Raw genomic sequence first — 14416 nt, forward strand, 5'->3', positions numbered from 1 at the left:
GCATTTTTCCCTTTCTTATGCATGAAACCACTTTGAAACAGAGAAACCAAATTTAATGGTAGAAAAAACCAAGAAACTAACACAATCAAAGAGATATATATAGGAGGAACCACTTGGTACGAAGTAATAGAAACTGGAAGGCAAAAGCCTAAGTGAAACAACAAACAAATATTTCCGGCTGATGTTTTTCCCTCCAAGGATTGCTTTTTAATTTTCCATGCATACCTACTTGGTAAAAATATGCCATCAGAGGCTTTGTTGATCTTTGACCATCAGGGTTGCAGGAAAAAGATGCATAACAAAACAAAATTTTGCTTGAAAAGAAAGGGAGAGATTTACTTTGTAATTTGAAGGGAAAGCAAGAAGACAACTCCAACATCAAGATTATCGTACATATTATACCTATACATGCTTTGCTTTCAGAGTACCAAGCCATTGTCTTAAAACAAAACATTAGCTGTTATAATGGTCATTGCATCTTAGCCAATCAAACATATAGTCCAGTATGCAAGTGGATATAATTACATTACCTTCCATCCAAGGTAATTGTACCCATGGAATGACACGTGGAAATTGGCAACCTAAATGGATCGCTCCTGTGATCCTCAACTGGCATTTCCATAGAGTATAGAGTAGGCTTAGGAGGCATTTGCAAAAGTTCAACATCCCCTTCCAACATTTCCAATGCTTTGCTCATCGAAGGACGATCAATAGGCTTCATTTGTATACACCATAATGCAACTATCACCATTTTTCTTACAAATTTCTTTTCATCCTCGGTGGCATCTCCCATTTCCATGTCCTCTCCTCGATCATATTGATCATAAATCCATGATGGAAAGTATATTTGACTCGAGTGCTCTGCAAATGCATTCACATTTTTCCTTTTCCCCGCCATTTCTAACAACAGCATTCCAAAACTATAAACATCAGCTTTATATGAAACTCCTCCGATATTTTTATAGAACAGCTCTGGAGCTATATATCCCAATGTTCCTCTAGCAGCAGTGAGAGACACAATACTTTCATCTGTTGAATGTAATTTTGCAAGGCCAAAATCTGAAACTTTTGGGGTAAAATCTTCATCAAGAAGAATGTTGTGTGGCTTAATATCAAAATGTAGAATTTGCATGTCACAGCCTTGATGTAAGTATTCAATCCCACGTCCTACTCCAAGTGCAATCTTGTATAATCTTTCCCAACTCAAAGGAATGTTGTTTCCTCGATCAAGAAAAACAAACTTATCAAGAGACCCATTTGGCATGAAGTCATATACAAGAGCCCATTTTGATCCTTGTATACAAAATCCAATAAGTCTCACCACATTAACATGATGAATTCTTCCGATTGTAGCAACTTCATTGACGAAATCTTGCCCATTAGCTTTTGACATAACTAACATTTTTACAGCTACAATGTGACCACTTCGGAGTCTTCCTTTGTACACAGAGCCAAAACCGCCTTGACCTAATTTATTCTTAAAATTATGAGTCATCTTTTTAACCTCCGAATATGAGTATTTGATTAGCTGAAGATTGTTGTGGCTATGTAAGAATTCTTCAATATCATCGTCTAATGATAAGTGTCTCCGTTGAAATTTGTAGATTAAATAAACAAGCAAACACAATATGCCAAGTGCAGTCCTCCCGATGATGATGATCATGACTATAAATCACACGTTAAAAAAATTAACAAAAAAAAATCCATTAGAGGAAGGTGCATCATCATCTGAATTCAATTATCGAATCCAAATTAAATAGTCAATTTAAAAAGTTATTTCATCTATATAATTGCTTGTTGGTTGAGTCAATAGAAAGATGTTTTTAGGTTTGCAATCAAATGTAGTCATGTTTCTTTTCATTTTCTAAATTCAAAATGATAGAGATAGGACAGAATGAAAGAGAGAAATTGTTTTGACACTCAATTTTCAATTTGGTTGTACTCTTAACAAATTTAAAATTCAATACATAACAAATTTACAAAAATATATAATTTTATTTGAAATTAAAATTCTGAAGTTTATAGAAATAGAATTCCAATTTATATTTGTACAACCAAATGTAGAACAATAAAACTAGGCACATCTATGCAATCTTCTTTGAAAAAACTTTTAAAAGACTAAGGCAAATTGAGCTGTAAAAAAAGCATTGTATCCTTTGCAATTTATTGAGATATGAAAGACTTACGGATGGATCTCATTAGCCAACCTGCAAAACAAAGATTAAAAAATAATTAAATTAAAAAAAAGATTCACATACATTTCATATTTAAGATGAGCAATTGAATAGTCTAAGAAAGTTATTTTATTATTTTTATTATTATTTATTGATTGAAAAGCAAGAGAGATAGGTATAAAAGAAAAATTATTACTATTATTATAGCTATTTAAAACTCATCTTAGACTATTGTTAAAGGGCATATAAATTATGTAAATTATTAATTATCAAGTTGACTGGGGATTCTCTCCTTCATATAAACATTTATTATACTAACGATTAATAATAAAAATAACAATCTCAATTATATATATACATGGGATTAAATATGTAATTGAACATAATAGGTCTTTTTCATTTTTATTACTATTACCCAATTTATGAAAATTAGATAATAATAGAAACTCTGGAAGCCTTACCAACTAAAATTGCAGATACATAATAGTAGTAATAATAATGTTCTCTCCAGCCTGCATGATGAAATCAAGTAATTAAATTACGTTAGTGGTAAAAGTTGTAGAATCTTATGCATTTTGTCTTCAAATCCTGCATGTTGACCAACTAGATAATGATATTTGATCTCAAAAAAGGAACAAAATAAAATAGAGAATCGACAATGGTAATCACCAACTAACTAAACCACATAATTGCACCCACTTGGCATGATAGGAGTGCTACTTTTTAATAATTTCACTCCTTAATTGTTTCCCAAATTGGAAAATGCAGTTTAATGGCACGCTTTATTGAAATTCAATTTTATACTACCAAAGCAATGCATCATTCAAACAAGAGTTAAGTAGGCCTCACCTTTGATTGAATATGTGCCCGGATCTGTTAATTAATATAAGAAAAAAAACAAATTAAATTTAACATGAAAAAGACATTTAGGACAATAAAAGATGAAATTTATCAGGAAATAAAAAATGAAAGATAAAAACTTGACTCGACTCCCAAAGTCTCACCTATTAAAGACTGCAAAAAGTCAGAGAACCAATCCACAAACCAGTGCCCTGCAACATTAAGCCAATTAAGCAAGTCATATTAGTTACCAAGTTGAACAGCCTTTTTGTAGCAAGCAAAATAATCAAATAAATAAATAAAAATAAACATTTTTCATATTTACCGCATTTTACAGCATTCTTGGCGAAATCTGGAGAGCAGGATGGCCATTTCTTACCGCATTTGCTTTTGCAACGGAAGCGCAAGAATGAAAGATCAACCCCCAGAAGTAGCATTTCTTGCAAATCTGACATTGAAAGATTGCCGGGCTTCATGAATCGAGTAACAATAGTCGGGAGGATGGTGCATGAATACATAATATCATTCACCAGCAGGGAGTCTCCTCCGCCGACTAGTGCATAAACATATGCTTGTGAGGAAGATGAAGTCTCATTGCTTCTGTTGCAAGGAGTGATAGGAATATAGTTGCCATCACTTATTGGCTGCTCGCAGTTCATCAAAACCGTTGTATTAGTCGCTTCATACGGATTCAAATAATATGCACTGTCAAAAAAACTGTCGAATTGGTCTACTGTCAAGGAACGGAGAGGAGTGGAGAAACAGTTGCCCTTTTCGACCCCAGGATCCACTACCCGAATGGTAGAGTGATCGTAGTTGATATCAGCAACATAGTATTTCCCATACTCCAGGTTTACCATGGTATGATTGTTTTCGCAAACCAATTCATACTCAGGATCACCACACCAGAACGGATCACCTTTCAATCGGAAAGGGTAGCTGATGTTTTGAATATCCCCACAAGAAGAGGGCCGGCATGTCTGGTTTCCATTAGCAACACAAATTGCAAGCAACAAAGTGTGGAAGACTGCCAATGCCACAAGTTTAGCTTCTCTGAACATCATGACATTTGGGAGGGATACGGGTCTGGAATTCTTCTGCTTTTGTGTTTCATTTAAGAAAGAGATATAAAATTATTCCCCCAACAAGCTTGCGGTCTCAATTTTCCTGCAACTTGAAAGGAGTGTGAAATGAGCCTTATTGACTGTTGTAGTCAACTACCTTGATTTTTCTGTATATGGATAACTTCACATTGAAGAAACCCATGCCCACCCATGATGTATACCAAATATTAATATACAGGATCAATCACATCAACTATATATATATATAAATTAAATGAAATACTTAAATTTTGAAAGAGAGAAAATAACCATATACATGTGATACAGGGTGAAAGAACATTGTTACATAGTGTAAATCTATTAGTAAAAGTGCTTAAATAATTGACTGAAAATGTACGACCGCATTAATCCTCCTTCCTAGAATTCTTCTCTATAAATTTTCAGGCTAATCTCTTCTCGATGTTTGTATCTCCCTTTCCACTTTCTTTCCTATCCCAGAGACTTCTGTCCTTGGCAAAAGTCACAAATTCCTTCCATAAAAATGGATCGATATCTCTGTTTGTTTTTGTTCTTGTTTCTGACCTTGTTTGTGAAGATGAGAGGGGGCCGAGATGAGTGCATGACATCAAATCCTTGTGGCGACCAGGGTCCACTGATCCAGTTCCCTTTCCGTCTAAAAGACCAGCCACGCCACTGTGGATACCCGGGATTTGAGTTGTCTTGCACTGAGAATAATCAGACCATGCTAGAGTTGCCAGTTTCGGTAAAGCTCTTGGTGAAGAAAATAACTTACAAATCCCGGGAAATCATTGTCCAGGACCCGGATCATTGCCTTGCGAGACAGCTTCGAAACCTCAATTTAGCTGCCTCCCCCTTCCACTTCAAATTTGAACTGGACTTCACCTTCTTCACTTGTTCCTCATATAAAACTGCAGCACCCTTATTGAGGGCTTATACTTTTTTTGAGCACATCCCTTGCCTTTCTGTCCCAGGCAACTTAGTTTATGCTGTTTATTCCTCCATACCTCTCCGACTATTGGACCTATCCTCTTGCCGCAGGCTTTACAACGCTTCAGCTCCAGGTAATCGAGATTATGAGGATTATATGTTCAATGGAAGTGCATTTTCTTTGAAGTGGTCGAAATCAATATGTGGAAGCTGCCCAGGAGGAGGAAAAATATGCAGACTGAAGAAGAGTAATGGCGCGCAACCAGAAACTGAATGTATTAAAGGTATTGTATGTATCTTAATTCCCTATTCGTCTTCTTTTCATCTTTCATGCCTCATATCCTCTACTATGATTTAATATACAAATAGTCCATTTTGGAATTAAAATAAATAAATAAATAAAAATTTTAAAAAAATTTAAAAAAAAAAAAAAACCATTGCAAAGGATATGAGCTGATAAATTCTGCTGATTGAATTTATAGGTTATGAATGTGGAACTAAAATCTGGGATGGAATTTACGTTTTATTGGGGAAAAAAAGTATTAATTTCTTTTATTAAAACTGATAAAATAATCTCTAAATCTAAAAAATAACATTTTCTTTTAAAAAAAAAAAAAACATGAAATATGATCCATTTTTAATAAAATAAGCTCTTTCTATTTTTGGACATTTTCCATGTCCGAGCACTTTTTAGAAAAAAATCACAAGAGTGATTTGGGTCTACACAAGTTTATATTTAATTATTATTTAAAGTAGTAATTGTTTTGCCCCTTCGATTAAAATATTTTTGTCTATTATTAGGTCATAATTTGAAATAATAATTAGTGAAAATAATTTTATACATTTTAAAACTCTTGTTAGATTAATTTTTGGCTGAAGTTTCATATTGTTTTTCTTTGCATTTCACCTCAAAAAATTGAGCTAAACAAATGGATCCAAACTTAGGCATTTTCTCTTCTCTCATCAATTTTTTAGAGTCTGGCAAAATTAAAGGAAATAATTAAACAAAGAGTTAAATGTTTATTTTGAATTTAATTGTAAAATTGTTAATAGTTCTTTTGTAATGGATTCTTTCCTAGCTACCTAGGATTAATATTTTTCTTTAGTTTCTTCATATTTTTCCAAGGATGTGAACCTCAAAATACAATGTAATCCAATTGATATTCAAGATTCATTTTGGATTTTTAAAATATTTAAGGAACTAAAAGAAAATTACTAAAGATTATTTAAAATAGATGATTTTCTCAATTTATTTTTCCATATCTTAGAGGAGCATACTAACCCTTAATTTCCCAAGTAATCCTCCTTTGTTGCACTCCCAATAATAACCATTGTGCAAAAATTTCTATAAATATCATTTTCCTAATTTTAATGGGTATCCACATGGATGCCTTTTTCCTCTTATCCAACATGAGAAGCTCTACATTAATGGTCAATCAAATTGTCAAGTATCATCATATCCACCAGTTGGATAACTATATATAATGGCATAAAAGAAAGACAGAGATTTCTTTACATTCCTTTGACATATAGTTTTATTTTTATTTTAGATTTTGTTATAAAATAGGATGAATTAGTGTTGGAGGCCTCATGAAGACAATAAGTTATTATGAAACATAGTCTAACTATGACACATAATAGAGATTAGAAGAAGGGTATATTTTAATTTCCATCACAAGTTAGGATGGAGTTAGTAATAGAATTGGTACTACCTCAAAAATGAATGCATAGAATACAAGAAAGAGACCCAAAAAGATAAGGTTGAAGTCTAGCATAAAATTAATTGTTAAAATCATATCACATGAACATGTAATTTAGCACATTTTTATTAATTCCAAGAGCATAATAAGCTAATTACTTTTTTTTCTTAATTTTTTATAGGTGTATTGAAGAAAATAATTGTGACAGGTAATATTCTATTTATACATATTTTATTATAGAGATAAAGATTCTTAATTTGGTTATTTTATCTATTTATTTAAATAAAAAAAGTTCAAGTTTTCTTCTTTTTATGTACGCAGGTGCAATCTTTGGTTTCTTTCTTCTCATGTTAGTAATTGTTGCGCTTTATCGAGTCTATAGGTCAAATAAATTAGAAAGAGAGTATAGAATAAATGTTAAAAAGTTTTTGCAAGACTACGAAGCTCTCAAGCCCTCAAGATACTCCTATTCTGATATTAAAAGGATTACAAATCAATTCAAAGATAAATTAGGCCAAGGAGGTTATGGAATCGTGTACAAAGGAAAGCTTTCACATGAAGTTTTTGTTGCAGTAAAAATCCTTAACAATTCTCAGGGAAATGGGGAAGAGTTCATTAATGAAGTGGCAACAATGGGTACAATCCACCATGTCAATGTAGTTCGCTTAGTTGGATTTTGTGCTGATGGGTTTAAGCGAGCTCTAATTTATGAGTACTTACCAAATGAGTCATTAGAGAAGTTCATATTTTCAAGAGCTGTTAAGAACTATTCACTTAGTTGGAAGAAACTTCAAGAAATTGCTATAGGTATAGCGAAAGGAATTGAGTATCTTCATCAAGGTTGTGATCAAAGAATCCTCCACTTTGATATCAAACCTCATAATATTTTACTTGATCACAACTTTAATCCAAAGATTTCTGACTTTGGTTTAGCCAAATTGTGCTCCAAGGAACAAAGTGCAGTCTCTATGACAATTGCAAGGGGAACAATAGGCTACATTGCTCCAAAAGTGTTGTCTAGGAATTTTGGGAATGTGTCTTATAAGTCAGATGTTTATAGTTTTGGAATGTTGTTACTTGAAATGGTTGGAGGGAGGAAGAACATTGATGTTAGTGTGGAGAGCACTAGCCAAGTATACTTTCCAGAATGGATTTATAATCATTTGGATCATGGGGAAGAGTTGCTTATTCGGATTGAAGAAGAAATAGATGCTAAGATTGCAAAGAAATTAGCAATTGTGGGACTTTCATGCATTCAATGGTATCCAGTGGATCGTCCTTCCATGAAAATTGTGGTTCAAATGTTGGAAGGAGAAGGAGACAAATTAACCATGCCTCCTAATCCTTTTGCTTCAACAGTTCCAACAAAGACAAATTTGAGCAAGCCACGAAGAGCTTTTCAACAAGAGTTGGCAATCATTTTAGAACTAGAGCAAAAATAGTTGTCTACATATTCAAATTATTACAAATGTATAATCGTTCATCATTATGACATTTCTATTTATATTTCTATTAATTAAACAGATGATTGTACAAAGGGATTATACATGTGGCTCAATCCATTTCAGATTCTAAAAGTTTTTGTTCCCATGTAATGTATTTCTTATGTGTGATATTTTTATGAATATGTGCAAGAATATTTTGATAACCCAATTTATAGCTAAGTTAAACACAACTCCATAAGTCACCTTTCAATCAAGTAAGAGTAGCTAATGTCCATCAAATTCAAGACAGAGAGTATTATATGAAATAGTAGTAGAATTAGATCTATGAAACTTGAAAATAAGAGTCTCATCCACTATACCTATATAGTTTTCTTTTTCTTTTCTTTTTTTGTCTTTACCAATTTTTTATGGACTAAGTAAGACTAATTAGTTATATAATGACTAAACTAAGTTGACCCTTAAGCTAAATGATATTACCCAATAACTTGATAAAGAATATAATCTTTTACTTTGCAATAAAAAACAAGAGTTTCCAAACAAATATTTGGCCTTTAATTTGTGACTACAATTTTAGAGAATGAAGCTTAATTCTTTGCCATCCTTTTCCTGCAAAGAAAGTGGCTTTACCTTTAGAAAGGCCCCATACGGATGCATTATCAAAGACACAATCCATTAATATTGAAATTTAGGGATGGTTGGTCATGCATACTGCCTCACAATGCTTCACATTTCAATTTTAGTAACCTTTACAACCACTGAGGTAATATAGAATCAAAAAATTAATTGACTTGTCTCCTTGATAGATACCTTATCTACTTTAGAATTTCATGGCTTCTTTCCTCTATCACATCTAGCTCATGACACATTTCTAATACTAAAAGAATATCCAATATGGTATCCAATGGATTGCCCTTTTATGAAGGTTGTCGTTAAAATGTTGGAAGGAGAAGATGATTTAATCATGCCTTCCAACCTTCTTCTAATACTATAGGTTCAAGTACAAGAATAAATGCTAGGAGAGATAGAATATCTCTTCAACAAGAATTGGAGGTCATCTCAAAATTAGAGTGAAAAAATTGTTTATATTTTCTATTATTATGATTATGTAATTTAGGTACATGTTGTATTCAATGTTTACCAATGTAAACACTATTTTATTTGGTTGCACCATTGAGGCTCATGTTTGTGTATAATCAAGTTATTTATATGCTCAATAATTTACATTAAATTTGGAAAGTTATGGCTCACATTGCCAATTTTCTTTTTTCTTGCACCAAGTTACTTATTAAACTTATTAAACATGGCAACTTACTCTCATGAGAATCAAGATACCAATGCATGGTCATTAATCATGCTAACAAGCTTAAAACTAAGTCCCATATCAATAATATGTGTGTGACATATTGAAGTTAGGTCCAAGGAGCTAGTTCAAGACATAGTTCATTTTGGATCATCAAATGGAAAATGTCAACACCAAGTATAGGTTCAAGTCCTAAAGATATCTATACTAATTGCATAGTATAAAGTAGCCCAATTCTTTCCTTTTATTATTTATTTTCTATATTGTTATTTATAAAGTTTTAATTAGAAAACCCTTTAATAAGTAATTCAATAACCTTTAATATTATCATATGTTATGTACACCACAGTCATCTCTTAATAAAAGGGACTTTCCTTTGAAATTATCCTAAAATATTTGTATACCATTCTCATCTTTTACACAACCTCATAGTTTTCTATATTCTATAATGGTGTCTTTTATATTTAAATCTTCATATTTTTTTTTGGTAACTTGATCATGAGGGGTTTTTCATAATCTTCCTATGGACATGCCCATGAAAAAGACTTTGTTGTGAGCTAATTATGGTTGTATGATGGAACTGCTATTGACCATCAATACCTATACATAGGGAGGTAATAACGATTTTTGGACAGCATGTTTTTACATGCTTCACCAAATCAAGCGACCTTTCTTATCTCTATTAATTTTATTTTCTATAATCTTAGATTTACCATTTGTTATATATATTGGAAAGTGTTTCAAATTCCTAATTGGATTTTTTTTTTTAATAGAATGAACATTATAGAGAACATTTCTAAGTTTATTTGTGATTGTAATTAAATTTCTTATGAAATAAGGAAAGTTAGTAGGAACATCTTTATGAATATTCTAGGTTATGAGAGGAAAAAATTATAAGAGAGAATAAGCTTGTGAGGACTATATGTGGTGAATAAAAATGTGAGGAAGAGTGAAAGACACCTAGTGAAGCAAAAGAGTTTGTGATACATGGTGGAGATACAAAAAGAGGAAAAGTGAGATGCTTTAGGATCCAATGGTTGTATATGTTTTTGTCCCTTTATAATATTTTCTATCCTATAGTGAAATGCTCTCTCTTAGCTGTGGGAGCAAGCATGGTTTGGTCGAACCACATTAAAACCTTATGGATTTCTGTGTGTGATTGCTTTATTTGATGTTCTTTCATTAATATATTTACATCAAAGTTTTTGTTGGCAAACAAATGGTATTAGAGCCTAAGTTAAAAATGTTTAAATGAACCTTGTTTGAAGATTTTAGGAAGAGAAAAGAGAATAGAACATAGAAAAGAATTACAAAAAAAATTCTAATTGAACGTGGGGTCAATTGTTCTCTTACCAAATGATATAAGAAGTAAGAGAAATCATGACGCATGACAAGACCATGGTGCACGAAGGAAACCATGGCACATAAGGAGAGCGAGATGTATAAGGAAACCATATATCATGGAGAGATGAAAATTGACTTAATGGAATTTGATTCAAGGTGGAAATTGTTGGGAAATATCTCAAATTCCTAATTGGAATATATATATTTTTGTAAAATGTTAATGAATATTATATAAAATATATTTGAGTTTTTTTTGTGATTGTAATTAGATTTCTTATCAAATAGGGAAAGTTAATATGAATATCTATATAAATATTTTAGGTCATGAGGATAAAAAGTTATGAGAAAGAGATGAATATGTGAGGACTATACATGGTGGATAGAGATGTAAGGAGGAGCGAGAAAGACTTGATGGAGCAAGATAGCTCACTAGGGTATATGTATGAGAAAGAGTGAGAGATACCTGGTGGAGCAAAAGAGCTCATGGTTCATGGTGAAGATAAAAAGAAGGGAAAAGTGGGATATTTTGAAACTAATAGTTGTATTTATTCCTATTCTTTGTAATAATCTCTATCTTATAATGGGATGTTCTTTCTCATCCATAAAGGTAAGCACGGTTTGACCAAATCATGTTAAAACCTTGTATACTTTATGTGTTATTGTTTTATTTTATGTTTTTCCATTAATATATTTGCATCAAAGCTTCCATTGACACAATAATAAGTACTAAAATTTATATGTCCAATAGGAAAATTTCCTAACATATGATACACATTGAGCTTAAATCCTACAAGTTCAAACTTTTAGGAAAATCATGGGTTGCTAAACAAACTGCATCACAAATATAAAAAGCAATACATCTTCAACTTTAGATAAGCAACAAAACCATATGACCAATAATTCAGAAACACTAATCTACAGGTTTGATGCTTTTAAGTCCATCATTTATCTTCTGAACTATACATGAATACATGTGTCACTTCATTTCCCCGTAAATTATTTCAACCCAAAAAGCAACCTGCACTTTCCATTGTTGTACCTTTGGAATGGCTCCATAGTATAGATTAAAGCATGTTCAACTTTGCGTGGAGCTCCAGAATGATTAACCACCTCACAATGCTTGATATTTTTAGCCAACAACTTTCTATCATTCAAAGCTTATCTAGTTTTCCATGATACATAGAGAATATTGCACATCGTTATCATTAGCAATCACTAACGACTCAATAAGAGGATATGTCATCATCCTGGCAACACCTATTCTATGGAGAAAAACAAAAAAACAAAACAAAAACAAAAAAAAAAAATATTTAGAGATAAAACAGTCTTAAATTAAACGTCAAATAAAATAAAAGGATAAAAGATAAAATAAAAATAGCTAGTTGTATTGAGACTAGTAAGACTAATGAAAAATCCAACTTTAGGACCCCCAAACTAAAATTTGCAATATATATATACATATAAAGCCCCTTAGATAATTGAGAATGGGAAAAGTGAGTTTTGATTTGCTAATTTGAAAAAAATATTAAAAAAAGAACCTCAACTTCTATAAATCAATTTTATTTTCATTCATTTAAAAATATTTTAAAATATATTCACTTTTTCATAACTCAAATAATTATTTCTTGAAATACTCTTTTAATTGATAATATTAAATAAAATTATTCAAAATTAATTTATTATTTTAATTTGATAAAAATATTTTACAAATAAATGTATTATGAATTTTTTATTATATATTATGAGATACAAATTATTATGGAAAAATTCTCTAAGATTTTCAAATGATAAATAAAATCTTTCTAATCCCCTAATTATAATGATTTTATATTTAAAGAAATAATTATTTGAGTTACGAAAAAGCGCATGTATTTTAAAATATTTTTAAATGCATGAAGATAAATATGATTTATAAAAGTTTAGATTCTTTTTTATATATTTTTTAAAATTAGTGAATCAAAGCCCACTTTTCCCATTGATAATTCTAAAAAATAAAATAGAAATCTTCCCCTAAAATATTGAATTTAGCAAAAAAAAATATTGATAATAAAATGTTATTGACAAGATAAATAACGGTTATCTTTATATAAAGAGATAGGTTTTCAAGAATGAACCATATATTATTGTTTGTTCCTTTATCAAACTTTAACTGCTAATGATAAATCGGGAGTTCAATAAAATTTTAAAAATAAATAGAATCTTTCACAAATTTATTTAACATTTATAATTTTTTATCTTATTTTTATCCTTTTTCCTTACATGCAACTATTATCTTAACTTTCTTTTTTTCTTTTTTTTCTTTTTTGGGGTAGTTTTTATTAGATATTTTAATGTATGGCTGTCTTTGGTTTCAATTTTGAATTTTTTAAAATTTTCTACTTTTGAAATTTAATTAAATAAAGACTTATTTACAATTGAATGTGTAATTATATTAAAATATGTGTCATTTAATTTTTGATAAAATTTAGTGTAATTATTCGTATTAAGAGAATTGTGTTTAGTTTAAACTACGGAATATAACATGATTTAATAGGATATTATAGATAATTACAATCAGACTAAAATTAACTACTTATATTTTAAGTGACGTAATCATATCATAGAAAAAAAAATTTCAATTAATTTATATTTAGTTATTTGGAAATAAATGAATTTTTTTTTTTAAGATTTCTTTACTTAAAAAAGATTATTAAAATCATTATTTTCAATTCTTTTAAAAAAAAAACTCATTTGAATATTTTGAGGAATTTTTTTATAAAATGTAAAATTTATTTTTGTATTTCGGTTTTTAAATTTGATATATCATGTTTATTCATAATTAAAATGTAGAATTAATTACTCAATTTATTGAATGATAATAAGGTTATCATTAACTAATTAGATAATGCTGACAACCTAAAAATATTCCTTGCTCCCCCACTATTCATCACAATCTTGCTAAAGTTGATTTTAAGATAAATTCAACTGGCCATCACCACAAATATGAAAAGCATTCGGCCATAAACATACACCACAAATATTAAAAGCATGGTGGGCACAAATATAAAAAGTACACATGTTTCAATTTTACAAAAGCAATGAGACCCACCACTATGACCTAGAATTCAAAAGCCCACCACTAGGGTTCATGGTTTCAGGTCCAACATTCAAGGGTAGGTGACAAGCTATTTTATCTTCTACACTATCATTTCCTCCCAAATTATTTGTGCTGGAAAGCAACCACTTTCCGTTGTTTTTCCTTTGGAGTGCCCCATAGACTGATCATTCAAAAGAAGAAAAAAGAAGAATGATAATAGCTTTTGGAAAAAAACTGCTTTCGGCCTAAAAAAGTAGCTTCGGGCAAAATAAAAAGTGGCTAGCTTTTATCCAAAAAGACAAGAAAGAGTAGCCTTCGGCAAATCTTTCACTCAATTATTTGGACATAAGAAATGTGTAAGGTGATGATAGAACCAAATCAATTTTGTTCATGAGTGGACATGCTTAATTACAAATACTTTTGAAATAAAATTGGTGATATATATATATATATATATATATATCAAAAAGTAGCATGTCTTCAACTTTACATAAGCAATAAGGTCATGTAACCAATAATTCAAAA

General features: G+C 30.7%; 2 protein-coding genes across 2 annotated transcripts; one reads left to right on the plus strand and one right to left on the minus strand.

Moving 5' to 3' along the window:
• Positions 1-381: 381 nt before the first annotated feature.
• LOC100854553 (LEAF RUST 10 DISEASE-RESISTANCE LOCUS RECEPTOR-LIKE PROTEIN KINASE-like 2.3) lies at positions 382-4292 on the minus strand. The gene is made up of 6 exons (XM_010664694.3): positions 3340-4292; positions 3179-3226; positions 3024-3047; positions 2636-2686; positions 2187-2207; positions 382-1665 (listed from the first exon to the last, which is right to left on the minus strand). The coding sequence occupies exons 1-6, from the start codon at positions 4076-4078 to the stop codon at positions 527-529; spliced, it is 2022 nt and encodes a 673-aa protein (XP_010662996.1). The 5' UTR covers positions 4079-4292; the 3' UTR covers positions 382-526.
• A 225-nt stretch (positions 4293-4517) lies between these two features.
• Positions 4518-8314, plus strand: LOC100253822 (rust resistance kinase Lr10). The gene is made up of 3 exons (XM_010664693.3): positions 4518-5310; positions 6908-6934; positions 7048-8314. The coding sequence occupies exons 1-3, from the start codon at positions 4620-4622 to the stop codon at positions 8166-8168; spliced, it is 1839 nt and encodes a 612-aa protein (XP_010662995.1). The 5' UTR covers positions 4518-4619; the 3' UTR covers positions 8169-8314.
• The last annotated feature ends 6102 nt before the right edge of the window (positions 8315-14416 follow it).

This window comes from Vitis vinifera, chromosome 16 (assembly GCF_030704535.1).
Source record: "Vitis vinifera cultivar Pinot Noir 40024 chromosome 16, ASM3070453v1".
In the NCBI taxonomy this organism is placed as follows: Eukaryota; Viridiplantae; Streptophyta; class Magnoliopsida; order Vitales; family Vitaceae; genus Vitis; species Vitis vinifera.

Coding starts and splice junctions, on each gene's coding strand:
- LOC100854553 (XM_010664694.3), bottom strand. CDS start 4,078: ATGATGTTCAGAGAAGCTAAACTTGTGGCATTGGCAGTCTTCCACACT. Junction 2,687..3,023: donor GGGCACATATTCAATCAAAG/GTGAGGCCTACT, acceptor TTCATCATGCAG/GCTGGAGAGAACATTATTAT. Junction 1,666..2,186: donor TTGGCTAATGAGATCCATCC/GTAAGTCTTTCA, acceptor TGTGATTTATAG/TCATGATCATCATCATCGGG.
- LOC100253822 (XM_010664693.3), top strand. CDS start 4,620: ATGGATCGATATCTCTGTTTGTTTTTGTTCTTGTTTCTGACCTTGTTT. Junction 5,311..6,907: donor AGAAACTGAATGTATTAAAG/GTATTGTATGTA, acceptor AATTTTTTATAG/GTGTATTGAAGAAAATAATT. Junction 6,935..7,047: donor GAAGAAAATAATTGTGACAG/GTAATATTCTAT, acceptor TTATGTACGCAG/GTGCAATCTTTGGTTTCTTT.